Here is a 14,290-nt window from a genome sequence, read left to right on the forward strand (position 1 = left end):
TGATTTCTGTAAAAATACAGGATGAAGTTCTCAGCCACATTAGTATCTGACTAAAAGTAATACCAGTAGGGGACACATTCTAGTGATCTTATTGCACACCCTGTTGCAAATTTTACTATTTCTTTTTCAGAAAATAGAGTGACATATTAGCCTTCTGTTACCTTTTTTGTATATGATCATTTTCTAGAAGCAAATGTTATGCAATTGTCTTAATAGTAAATACTGTACTTAATTATAACAGCGTGATAAGATGTGATATTATGTCAGCATTAAGCTCTTTAGTTTGGCATTTTTGCAAACTGTAACATCATTTCCAAATGTGACTACACTTTCATTTTTGATGTGATTTCCAATATATGTACATTTAAGTACATATCAGACTTATGAGTGTGTCCCCATGCATATCCTTAATGCACCTCTAATTAGAACTTCATTTGTAACCATAGCACTAAAATTGCAAAAATCAGTGTGTAAATGCAACATAACATAAGGTTTTTGTTGGCTTCATTTTGAACTATGAACCAAAAAATCAGAGTTTTACATTTTTTCTTTGTTGCCTCTTTAGTTTTTCTCATTTCTTTCAGGAGGACCCAAACAGTGGTGCTTGGTGTCTAACAGATGGAGACAATGATACATACTGGGAGAGTGATGGAGCCCAGGGACAGCACTGGATACGTTTACATATGAAAAAAGGAACAGTTGTAAAGTAAGACTTCCACAAAAGTATTCAATTTTTTTACTTCATTGTTCATGTATTGTTACCAACAAGGATGATATTTTGTTGAGTATAAGCATCCAAGCAATGCTAATTGTCCCATCCAGTTTTTCTGACTGTTAATGAATGAAGCTTTTACTCAACTTTTTATTTCAAAGTTGTATTAAAAATAAAACTTATTTTATATAAAAGGTTTAGAATACGAATTTCCTTAAGTATCTTTAGAAAACTTCAGCATGTGGGAAGTGTAAAATAAACAGTATTCCTTCCTTGTATGCATTACACCAGTGGCAATTAAAAACAGTACATCTTGTTTGATTGTATTCAGTGATATAAGTGAAGAATGATAAACACATTGGTTATTTTCTATTTAAAATTTCTAATTTCAGAAAATTGATTCTGACAGTTGATTCAACAGATGACAACTATTTGCCTAGGAGAATCACTGTATATGGTGGAGATGGAGACAACATGAAGAAGCTCAGTGATGTTGGTGTTGATGAGTAGGTTTGACATTTTTCTACTTTTTCATTCATTTATATTCTTTTATGGTGTTGTCCAAGACTGTAGATATTATCATATTTAAGTAGTTTATGTTTCTGTCCATTTTAAAACTAACTATATTGATTTGTTGGTTCAGTCTTTGATCACAAATATAATTTAGCACAGTGTTTCTCGTCCAAAAGAATTTGGCACTGCTGGACCAACAGTAGCTAGTCTGTAAGTCAATTAATTATGACCTTAATTTTTTTTAACAGATTAGGATGGATTTGCTCAGTTTTTCATTTTGTCTGTCAAGTATTTTAATTATATCCTTGTCAGAATAATTTTAGAAAATCAGTCACACATTTGTAATTGATAATATTCTGTGCTTAACACACCATATTGTAATAAGTAGTTTGTGGCGTTGTGCAAGCTTTAAATAAATAATTGTGCCTGAAAGTGTGCAGGCTGGGAATGGGTGCAGGTGTGCTCAAGACCGGGGTGGTTGGGTTGCATGGCTGATCGTATATACACATACGAATGCGAGCGTCAGTCAGGTGCCTCATTCAAACCTAGGAGTAGGTAGAGAGTCGGTCACACCTTAACACCTGCACCCAATTAAGGTACTATAATGAGCTGGCATGGTGGAGTGGAGGACAGGAAAGAATTGAGAAGAGAAAATGAAAAGAGAGACAGAGGTTAAAGGATGAAGAGAAGGGCAGGAGCAAGAGAGAGCCAGTGCAAGACAGGGCAGAAGTAGGCGGACTGGATTGGGTACCCCAAGGATTGAATGTGTGGCTGGCATTCAAGAAGTGGATGAGGATTGCACCTGCTAAGCAGCCATTGAGCAGTAAAAAAACAATAATACTGTGTGGAATGGCAGTGGGAGTCGTAGGGAGTTGGGCTCATCTCGTGGAACATCATGGTTGTCTGCGCTTGCTGGAGGACGTCTTCTGATGCTGCGAGATCCGAAGAGGGTAAGCAAGAGAGACGTCATATTTTAGATAGATGCACCCAGGGTTGTGAGTTTTCAAAGGACTGCTTCTTCTTCCTCATTTTAATGGAATGTTTATTTATTGAACTTGATTTTAACTACCACATTCACTTTGACGTTCATGGATTATTTATATATGGGATCATTTGAATCACTGCACTGTTTTGAACACTGCTTTTTTTATTGGTTTTAATAAAAGTATTTGGCACTTATGCACCAACCCCTTGCTGACTGTGTTTGTCCTCATTTGCCCGACTCTTCTCAGTCATATTTTTGGAATTTTTGCACAGTCACTGTCTGTATGGAGTTATTACATTTTTCCTGTTTGTGTGTGTGTTTTTCTTTTCCTTTGAGTTACTGCAGTTTTCCTTCAATGGGCTAAAGACTGTATACTCAGTAATTTTAACTCTAAATTGGCAAGGTATGAGTGAGTGTTTCTTGCCATATAATACAGCCTTGCAAAAAAATGGTTCTGTAAGCAATTCTGGGTCCCAATAACAACTAATTTAGATTTAGTATGTTGTAAAATGGTTGGATTTTTATTTATTTATTTTTTTGCAATTTGATATGTGGCTTGTAATATTTTTCTGCCATTACTATAGTGTAGAAGATGAGAATAAAAGTAGTTCCAAGTCTGGAGCTAAGCTAAGCCAGTCTGTCTACTGTATTAGCAAAGCAACTAAAGGCCCTATCACAATGCAAGATTTTTCCAGCGATTTCCAGTCACAGACTTCATTTACATAATCATAGAGAATCTTGGCAGTCACAACACACCCCCATGATGTCCATTTCTGTAGTGTGACATAGCTAGCAACTTGCTCCAAGAAAAACTAGTCTTCTTTTTGTCTCAAGCCATAGGGGCAGGCTGTGTGTGTGAGGGAGCGGACAAACCAAAGAATGCTCACCCAGAAGTAAAATACATATAATGCAGCTACAAGGACATTGCAAACAGAAAATTTGCATTTGTCGTATATCTTGTGTTTTACGCACCACAACATAGTAGAAAAAACACAAAAAGGGTAGAGATTGCAACTGAACTTGCAATACCTGAAAACCATCCATCAGACAACATCTTATTGGCTATCAGAAAAGGGAGCAATCTTGTAGTACTTTTGACATTTTAAAACAGTGCTGGAAAGTCTTCATGGTATCATTTGATTTGTCATCCTCTGTAATCTGACATTTTAAGGTGAAGAGAACAGCAACTGCAGTCGTCAGATTTGACATCCCCTCTGACTAGACGTTGTGTAATATGACACAGGTATAAGTTAAAAAAAATTACGTTTAATTCATTCTTATATCCTTTATTATGCTCTCACACATATACTGTATATAGTGACCACAAGGGGGTGCCACTGAGCCCCAAACTTCAGACACAAAGTTACCCAACACAATTTTAGGTTCAAATGCATTGTTTTTTATTTTTCACCCACACTATAAACAGAAATTTCAGCAAAAAGACATCCAAATTAAATACATTTCTTCCTCCTTCTGCCCCCAGTTGAGTCCCGCCTGCTGCCTCCCGACTCTGATTCTCCGATGTGAGGCAGCGGGCTCCTTTTCAAGCCAGATGCAGGAATGCTTCTGGTGTCCTTGGAAGCACTTCCAGTTCACATGGAAAGCATGGAGGTCCTCTACCGACAGCACCCTCTACTAGCACCCAGGGACCAAGACAGAGTTGCCCTTCTGGATTCCCAGCATCCAAGAACCCTTGCAGGTGTCCGAACTGGGACACCACAAAGAGGAGAGGACCACTGCCACTTGCTGTATAGGTGATGGAACTGCTTCCGGCTTCCGCTGGTCCATCAATTATCTTACTCCAGCCAGACACAAAATCATTTCCTTGTCTTTTCTGCAAGATCATCTGCCTTATATGTATATGTACATAATGAATGTTTGTGTGTGTTTTAAATATACTGTATATCAGTGTGATGAAATGATACCCAAAAATACGAGTGAATTTAAAAAAGTCAACTGGATATATAATTTGTCATTATTTGAATCAAAACAAAATTGAAAATAATCAAACTGTTGGTATTTTCATTTACATTGTATATATCTTTGCAATTTTAAAACAGGAGTCTAATTGGAGATGTCTGTGTTTTAGAAGACATGACTGGACATATGCCAATCATTGAAATTCGAATTGTTGAATGCAAAGGTAGGACCAAAAATGTCATTAAATAAAATGAAATTTTGTTCACTTCTTTAGCTAATGTTATTTTTAGAACAATTGTTTTTTTTACAATATTAAAAATTTACAAAATAATTTTATTTTCTAGATGAAGGGATCGACGTAAGGATCAGAGGTCTTAAAATTAAATCATCAGGAGAGCGTGACCTGGGACTAAATGCTGATATGTTCCAATCCCCACATCTAGTTCGATATCCACGATTAGAAGGAACAGATCCAGATGTGCTTTACAGACGAGCGTTTGTTATCAAGAGGTAATGGTAAAAGTCTACAGAAATTTACTTATTAGAAACTTTGTTAAACTGGTGAACTGCTGAAATGATAAACAGTTTGAATTACCTTACATTTCAGTTTTATTTCAGTGTTTATGATGAATGCCTTTAGGAAAATGCCTGTATATACAGTGCATCAGGAAAGTATTCACAGCACATCACTTTTTCCACATTTTGTTATGTTACAGCCTTATTCCAAAATAGATTAAATTCATTTTTTCCTCAGAATTCTCCACACAACACCCCATAATGACAACATGAAAAAAGTTTACTTGAGATTTTTGCAAATTTATTAAAAATAAAAAAATTGAGAAAGCACATGTATGTAAGTATTCACAGCCTTTGCCATGAAGCTCAAAATTGAGCTCAGGTGCTTCCTGTTTCCCCTGATCATCCTTGAGATGTTTCTGCAGCTTAATTGGAGTCCACCTGTGGTAAATTCAGTTGATTGGACATGATTTGGAAAGGCACACACCTGTCTATATAAGGTCCCACAGTTGACAGTTCATGTCAGAGCACAAACCAAGCATGAAGTCAAAGGAATTGTCTGTAGACCTTTGAGACAGGATTGTCTTGAGGCCCAAATGTGGGGAAGGTTACAGAAAAATTTCTGCTGCTTTGAAGGTCCCAATGAGCGCAGTGGCCTCCATCATCCGTAAGTGGAAGAAGTTGGAAACCACCAGGACTCTTCCTAGAGCTGGCCAGCCATCTAAACTGAGCGATTGGGGGAGAAGGGCCTCTGTGGAGAGAGGAGAACCTTCCAGAAGGACAACCATCTCTGCAGCAATCCACCAATCAGGCCTGTATGGTAGAGTGGCCAGACGGAAGCCACTCCTTAGTAAAGGGCACATGGCAGCCCGTCTGGAGTTTGCCAAAAGGCACCTGAAGGACTCTCAGACTATGAGAAACAAAGTTCTCTGGTCTGATGAGACAAAGATTGAACTCTTTGGTGTGAATGCCAAGTGTCACGTTTGGAGGAAACCAGGCACCGCTCATCACCAGGCCAATACCATCCCTACGGTGAAGCATGGTGGTGGCAGCATCATGCTGTGGGGATGTTTTTCAGCGGCAGGAACTGGGAGACTAGTCAGGATAAAGGGAAAGATGACTGCAGCAATGTACATCCTGGATGAAAACCTGCTCCAGAGCGCTCTTGACCTCAGACTGGGGTGACAGTTCATCTTTCAGCAGGACAACGACCCTAAGCACACAACCAAGTTATCAAAAGAGTGGCTTCAGGACAACTCTGTGAATGTCCTTAAATGGCCCAGACTTGAACCCAATTGAACATCTCTGGAGAGATCTTAAAATGGCTGTGCACCAACGCTTCCCATCCTACCTGATGGAGCTTGAGTGGTGCTGCAAAGAGGAATGGGCAAAACTGGCCAAGGATAGGTGTGCCAAGCTTGTGGCATCATATTCAAAAAGACTTGAGGCTGTGTGGTGTTATGGGTCCACAGCTCGTGGAGAAAAGGCCATTGATTTTAAATAAATAATCATCGCACCCGAGGCGGCTTCGTGAGGCGTTGTTATAGCGAGCAGCGGGCAGTCGTCGATGTGGGCGTTTCTCAACGTGTGCACAGGTGAGGAACTGCCCACATTTGTGATTGCTCCCGTGGCTAATGCTGCAGCTGTGATGGCCCCTCACGTTTTTAAAAGAAGCGCAAGTCGGTTGGGGAGAAAGAGAGAGAATCGATTACAAGAAAAAAGAAACGTTCGGGAAGAGAAAGAAACGATCGGAGAGCAAAAGGAAAGGAAAGAGAGGACGGAGGTTACAGGGAGCGTGGAAGCAAGCGGTGCAGAAGAGAGACGGACACGCGGAGCGGGGGTGAGCGCGATCGGCGCTCGTGGGCAGCTGCGAGGAAGCTGGGTGTTAGGCCGACACCCAGGTGTTTGTGTAGATGTCGCTCCCGCTGAGCGATCTGGTAGCGGGAGTGACAAGGTGAAAGCGACGAGCCGCAGAAGGCCGCGGAAAGGCAGCGGAAGTCGGGAGGCTTGGTGGTGGAGTCCCCAATATGAGCGACCTGGCTATTGGGGTAATCAAGTCTCGGGACTGGGATGAGTGCCATACCGGAGCCAGGGATCGGGAGGTCTCCAGTCTCGAGCGTGTGAAGTAGGAGGGCAGCTGCAGAGAGCGTCTTGCCTGCTGCTAAGCCCGTACGGGATAAGCAGGTGAGACGCATACAGAAAAGCACCGGATTTGTTTTTTGTTTTAAAGACTGCTTCCAGGAGAAGATTTTAACCTTCGTTTTTAAAGGATTGTTGTGTTTATTTATTGGTTTTACCCCACGTTCGTTTTATGGATTATTTATTTATGAACTTTGTTTTTGTTGACTGTTTTAAATAAAAGCACTTTTGCACTTTCTACCTTCCCCTTGCTCAGTAATTTGCCTCCATTGACTAGCTCATTCGGCAACATTATCGACGGTGTTGGGTTCAAGTGCTTCCAACATCAAAGGGAGCGTGGAGCCAGAACCCACATCGTCACAGGCTGTAATTGCTGCCAAAGGTGCATCGACAAAGTATTGAGCAAAGGCTGTGAATACTTGTGTACATGTGATTTCTCAGTTTTTTTATTTTTAATAAATTTACAAAAACCTCAACTAAACATTTTTTCACGTTGTCATTATGGGGTGTTGTGTGTAGAATTCTGAGGAAAAAAATGAATTTAATCCATTTTGGAATAAGGCTGTAACATAACAAAATGTGGAAAGAGTGATGCACTGTGAAGACTTTCTGGATGCGCTGTAAAGACAGGTATTTCTTTGTCTTATTGAAGATAGTATTTTTGGTTTTTCCTAATATGTTAACAATATACTGTAAGTTTAAATGTAGAAGGAATGTTTATTTGTAGAAGGAATTTTTGTTTAAAATATTAAAGAAAGTCATATTTATCAAATACTTTAGAATGTTTGGCAGGTCTTGAATTCATTCTTTGCTAAAGAACAAAGATTTAAAGTACATACAACTGTCTGAAACACCAGTTGGAAGACAGAAAATCTAAAAGCTAGTGTTACTATATTCTATTTTTACTTTATTTTTGAAGAAGAATATTTTCCATTGGTATTTGTTTTAACTATAGGTTTGCTTTTCTGCTGGATGAATTACTCCCACATCTTGTTCCAGCTTGGGATTATACATTGGGTACCTTTAATCAGTTAAAGGTAAGAATGGACATAGTGTCTTAGTTCAAGAGATGTTCAAAAAGCTATTTACAGAATAATTCACCAATTTGTTTTTAAACCACTACTGAGAACCTGAGTCAAATATAGAGGGTGTACAATACATTTAGTAAGAACACACTGCAAAAAATAGAATAATAGAAATAGAATATTCTTGGCATGAGTGTACTCTGCAGTTGATTGGAACCGTGTCCAGGACTATTTGATGCATTGCACTGTGCTGTCATGATTGGCTTTGTTCCCCTACAACCCTTAATTGGATGAAGCAGAGTAGTGGATGTTATTATACTTAATCCCATCATAATCACACAATGAGCACTATGATAACCAGATGTTATCATGTTTAGAATTCTTGAACTAGGGGAGTATACATAGCATATACTTAAAGACTACTGGCAGATCTCAGGTTCTTACATACTTGCTTTAAAGCAATACATTATTGCTACATAACAGCATCACTTGTCAATATCTCTACTTCTCTTATTTTCTCTTAAAGGAATACTCCTCCCCAAAAATATTTTTAATATGTTAATATTAAAATATAGTTTTTAATATGTAAAAATAAGCACAATTTTTATGTTATGTTTTCATGCAGAATGGAGAGAAAAAAGTTTCTAATTTAATAGTAGCCAATAGTGACCAATGTTTTACAATGGCATATGATAAGAAAATATAAGCACACATCATAAACAAGAAACTAAAGTCTCAGAGTATTGGCTTTTTGAAATGAATGAGAGGAAGAGGTAAGTCTTCAATAAAAAAAAAAAAAAATCAGTCCTCGGAGGCATTAGCTTCTTCTTTATGATGTATGCTGATAATTCTGGAAGTATCTATTTAACAATATTTTAGTTAAAAAGGTTGTATTTTGTGCATTCGATTGGATAACTTAGATGTGAATTATGCAACACTAGTAATGTGAGATTTTCTTTTCTTGTTTCACATATTTTGCCATTCAACAGCATTGATCACTATTAGCTCATATGTAATTTTTCTTCTCTATTCTTCGTGAAAACGTGAGATTAAAAGTTTTTCAAGGCCACCACTACAAACTACATGGTTTAAGTTACATATAAAAAAAATATTTTAGGGTGAAGTATTCCTTTAACAAGAGAGTGTCCTCCTTTCCTTCTGAATCATTGTAATGATAAAGTAATGTTCAGGGAACTCTTTCATTAAACTTATGAATATATCCTTTGTGGGTTGTAGTAATTTGTTTCCCAAGGAGCATGATTTCTTCAACTGTGGTGAGAAAACACTCAGCCAATTTAAGTGTTGTGTAAGAGACTGCCCTACCCTATGTTCCCTTAAGTACTTTACCTATGTCAGTGGACTAGTGCTCCAGTATGGGAGTAAATGTTGTCATGTACCCTCTATTCAGTTTAAAGTTGAGACACTGGTAAGTATCTTTTAGGCTTAAGCAGTACTAGGGAATCCATTCCCGGATGGGTTTATCCATTCCCGGGAATTTGGGAATCCGCATGTCATTCTTGGGAATCCCGGGCTCCCGGGGATGATACAGTGCACGGGCATCTCACATGTGAACGGTTTTAGAACAACTGACACTTATTTTTTAATAAAACTACTGCAATATGTTGACACCAATAAAAGACTAACCTTATATACAAGCAGTTCATGCTGTCATATAAGTACATGTATCTAGTTAGCTGCGGTAATAAGAGCATAGAAAGCACAACGTGTCCAGTGTGCGGTCGTCCAGGTGAGAGCGCACCTTCGTGCAGAGTACGCCAGCCGCTGAGAAAGCACGCTCTGCCTCCAGTGAAGTAGGCTGCACAGTCATCAGATACTGATACACTTGTTCTAAACAACTCCCGTGCTTGCCGTTGCTCTGAAACACCGCCATTTCAGCTTTTACTGATGCATCCAGTTTCTTGTCATCATTCTGTAATGGCAAGTTTCTTGGCACAAGTTGCTGTTCAAAGCCATTGTCTGACAGACGTCAATGAAGTCTGCCCCATCCCAGCATTTGTGAGCTGCAGAGTGCAGACTCCTTCCAGTCCACTGTGCTCAGTCTTAGTCGGAGCCGGAAGACTGACTGCTGCTGGTCTGTTGTTGACCGAATTAATCGGCAACACACTACACCGTGGGTCAAAAAACCGTGCCACTTAATTATTTTCAACTATAATTCTGTTATTTCTTGATCAGTTTTTACACGCTATATATGCGAGCTTGGCCGTTCAGAGTTTCCCTGGAATTACAGCAGTTTCCTTCCCGAGAATGTGGGAATGAAAAATGTCCAGGAATGGATTCTCTAAGCAGTACCTCTTACCAGTTTTAACTAATTAAGCATTTGATAAATGATCTTCTTAGGTCAAAATATATACTTGTAATATGTTGTCCCATGTCAGTAGCTAATATTAATAAAAGAATTCTGAACTTGTCTTTCAGTATGTCAAGCAGTTTTTGCTTTTATCAAAAAGGCGTGCTGCCTTGATTATGCAGTGCCTGAAAAACTCTGAGACAAGCAAGCCAAATTTCATGCCAAGACTCTACATAAACCGTCGTCTAGCAATGGAACATCGAGACAACCCATCTCTTGATCCCAGCTGTAAAAATTCTGTTTTTAATCAGGTACTTGCTATTACTAAAAAGCTGCAACTAATTTGATGTGTGCTACTATTTGATTATTTATTTGTTCAAATTGATTTGGGTCTGCTAAAAGTTTAAACACACCCAGAAGAATGAAAAGGAAAAGAAAATAAGCATTCTGTCTTTTAGGGAACAAAATAAATCTGCTTAATTTTAGCTGTAGATAATTTACTTGCCCTTGTATAATGGGTTTACTGTTACAAATCTGGACTAATCAATCTGTCCAAAGTTGTAGTCTAAGAATTTAATAATGCTATCTGTCAGGTTTAGTCAGCCAAAGATTAGCAAACTTGGAAGTAAAGTTTAAGGTGTTTAAAATGTTGTATGCCTTGTAGCAATCTCTATGTCTTTTGAGTTCACAACATATTCTATTGTTGAGAATATATTGCTGAGTAAAATATAAGTTATACATTTATTTTTAAAATTCTTTTTTTAGATACGTTGTGATTCATTATAATTCAGTTAGGTTTAAGTTTGTGTTCAAGTGGACCACTAACTTGAACAGCAACCGCAATACCTGTATTTTCCCTACCAGATATCCACCAAATATGCTGGTTTCTGGGTTCTGCTTTTGGGATGTACATTTTCATATAATGTGTACATTTAATTGAAATCCTTTCTTTTAAAGTGGAACTGATTGGAACTTGAACTGTCTTTTAAATATTTGAGAGGGCAGAGTTCTCTAATCTGTGAGACCTTATTTCAGATGAAGTGGAATACTCTCTATCTTAAACAAAGAAAGAGTAAACAGGATAAAAAATAAATAATTAACAAGTGGTTCTTGCAAGTTATTTTCATACTTACAGTAAAAAAAAAAATTTTGTACTAAGGAGTATCTGTTAGACTATACGTTGTGTGTTGACTATACTGAAACGTTCAAGCATCTGTTTAAGTAAATCTGTTTTGTTGTTAATGTAGTGTATTGCACTCTAGTATACATTCAATATGATATGTAAATATCAGTTATATTTGTTTTTTGATAACTACAGTCATTTAAATTAAATCAGTTTAATCATTGGTTTTGCACTTCTTTCAGTTATGTTAATCTCCTTATTTCAACCAGGTGTATGAGGGTCTGAAGCCTACTGATAAATATGAAAAGACTCTTGATTACAGGTATTTTTGTAGGTGCTTCCCACTAACCTCACAACATCACATATTCTAATTCAGAATCAGAATGATAAACTCATTTATGTTTAATTTCTAGATGGCCTGTGCGGTATGACCAGTGGTGGGAGTGCAAGTTTATTTCAGAAGGAATCATTGACCAAGGTATTTTAATTAGAAGTGGTTGATAAAAGAATTATCATCTTCATCTTTCATACGTGCTGATGAAGGTTCGTGTAAATTCAGCATTTACTTTACAAATAGTGTGGCCACCAGGAGGTGCTCTGCTCCCCATAATCTACATGGACACAAGTTTATCACAACACACACTTTTTATATTTACAGAGGAAGCAAGTAACAAAGCACAAATAATACTGTCCACAGCACTTTCTTTCTTCCTTGGTCTCTTCTTCCACCTTCACCTCTCTCAGCAAGCTTTGTCTCCCTTCCTCCCAACCCTGGCTCCGTGAATGAAGTAAAGCGGCTCCTTTTACAGCGCCAACTGGAAGTGCTCCAGGTATCCCATAGTTTCCTTCCAGCAGCACTTCTGGGTGTGGTAGAAGTGCTGCAATAAAGGGCTCTGCATTTTATACAGTACCCCCTGGCAGCACCCACTGGACCCAACAGAGCTATACCAAACTTCAATTTCCATGAAGCCCTGCGGGAGTCCATGGTGCCTGTAGAGTTCCAGGGGAGATAATACCCAGAGCACGCTCTGTTCCCTGGTCCTACTACTGCAGAGAGGTTACAGTATAAGATTGTATAGTGTCTTTCATGTAAACAGTCAGGTGCCTTTATTTATTTTTTACTTTTAACAGCATATTTCCATTGCATTCTGTTTTTTTTTTTCTTTCCTTTGATAGCAATATTTTTAATGAAATTTTTGTCGGTTTTATTTTACATTTTATATATCATGAAGTGAAGATCAGTTCTGGGCAGGAGTGTCCTCTTTTTAGATTTGTCTTGTTCTTATTGTGTTGGAAAAAGTGATACTTTTCAGGTGCTCAGGTTCCTTTCCACAGTCCACAGATTTTGCTTTCTGGTTGACAGACAAATCTCTTTCCTGATGTGTCACTTTGTACCTTTATTGAATTATTATCCAGCTCACAGCAGGTTCCTCCTTTGTACTTTTCGCTGCTTAGTTAAACTCCTGGTCTTTGTAACCCAAGAAGGATAAGTATGTTAGAAAAAATAGATATGATGTTTTTATTACTTAATAGCTAATAACATTTTGATTATCTTTTATTATTTTAGTAGAAGTGATAGAAATTATATTTTCCCCCCAATAACACTTAGGTGGTGGTTTTCGGGACAGCCTAGCTGACATGTCTGAGGAGCTATGTCCAAGTTCTGCTGAGTGTCCTGTGCCTTTACCTTTTTTCTCTCGAACATCTAACCAGGTAACCTGAACATATCTGTGGTTTGTAGTTTCAAAATGTGTATGCAGTGCTTAAAATTCGATAATTGGTGGTTCACCTTTAGCCTTTGTTGACAAAGCATTTCAAGGATGAACCCAGTAAGGGCTGTATTCTTCCATCTTTTCACTTCCACTTCAGCTCCATGCAGCTCAGCCACCTCTGTGCCCAACCTCATACTCACTGATCACTTATACTTTTTGTTCAATTTTCCTGCTTTCTCATTCATTATTCATTATTTGTTGCCATTTATAATATGCATACATGTGTAACAGAACAAGCCTTCTAAGCCTAAAGTCACTTTTCTGAAGTTGGCAGCATTAGCAGTTACTTGGGCTGAAGGAGTGTTCTTTTAGCTCAATTTCCTAAGACATTGTTTTCCTGCATGGGCTGGTTGGACCTGAACAGAGATCATATGTTTAGGTCCATCTTAGAAACCAACTTTGTTGAACTATCTGGCAATACCTGCACGGGTATGTGCTTGATCATTTGTTCCTTTGATTTTAAGTGGAAGGTGTTGTTCCCATAAGGTTAAAACCTATTGCACAAAATCAATTTAACATGCTGTATGGCACGCTCATTCACAATTGTAAAAGAAACTTCCCACATTAAGATTATGCCACTAAAATAATTGTAGGTAGATTTTTTTCATTTTACCATTTATAATTTGCCAAAAATTACTGTGTGTCAGTGTTTTTGACAGAGTTCAGTACATTTTCCTTTGAAGTAATTTTTACATTAATATTGCCTAGCTTCATTTATACAATAGACAGTTAAGAATCATTATGAAAGAAAATGTCAAAGGTAATATAAAAGTATACTTATGTTTCTCCTATGCTTTTAAAATCTGACTAATTTTTGTTTTCTTTGCAGTGTGCTGGAGAAGGACGAGATCGGTATGTCCCAAACCCCTCATGCAAGGAGTTTCACAAATGCGAGTGGATTGGACAGCTAATGGGAGCAGCGCTTAGGGGAAAGGAATTTCTAGTAAGTGAACAGGAGATAAGTGATTTTTTTTTTTTTGTGTGTGTGCAACGAAACTGAATTAAAGCAATATGCAAGGGTGTGCAAAAGTACGTTTACAGTTGTGAATACACAAAACAGGGATTATTCTTGTATTATTTATTAACTAATTATTGTATTATTTGTCTTCTTCATTATTATTATTATTGTTATTATTATTTTGTATCCTTACTTATGATTTATCTTTTAGGTAAAGTAGAAATAATGAAGGCAGGCAATTTGAGCACGTACAAGATTGTATCTAGGTGCACCTAAAGTTAATAAAACTATTGTAATAATCATAACCTGCATGCCTTTT

The 14,290-nt window shown here is 37.9% G+C and overlaps 1 protein-coding gene across 1 annotated transcript in view; it reads left to right on the top strand.

Moving 5' to 3' along the window:
- The window catches only part of hectd3 (HECT domain containing 3), a 45,252-nt gene that overhangs the window by 19,964 nt on the left and 10,998 nt on the right, over positions 1-14,290 (top strand). Inside the window, exons 5-14 of the mRNA XM_039734653.1 lie at positions 585-706; positions 1,105-1,218; positions 4,271-4,353; positions 4,475-4,640; positions 7,741-7,822; positions 10,247-10,429; positions 11,511-11,563; positions 11,655-11,719; positions 12,851-12,954; positions 13,843-13,956. Coding sequence (XP_039590587.1) covers positions 585-706; positions 1,105-1,218; positions 4,271-4,353; positions 4,475-4,640; positions 7,741-7,822; positions 10,247-10,429; positions 11,511-11,563; positions 11,655-11,719; positions 12,851-12,954; positions 13,843-13,956 — 1,086 coding nt within the window. The remainder of the gene's footprint in view (positions 1-584; positions 707-1,104; positions 1,219-4,270; positions 4,354-4,474; positions 4,641-7,740; positions 7,823-10,246; positions 10,430-11,510; positions 11,564-11,654; positions 11,720-12,850; positions 12,955-13,842; positions 13,957-14,290) is intronic.

This window comes from Polypterus senegalus, chromosome 14 (assembly GCF_016835505.1).
Source record: "Polypterus senegalus isolate Bchr_013 chromosome 14, ASM1683550v1, whole genome shotgun sequence".
NCBI lineage: Eukaryota > Metazoa > Chordata > Cladistia > Polypteriformes > Polypteridae > Polypterus > Polypterus senegalus.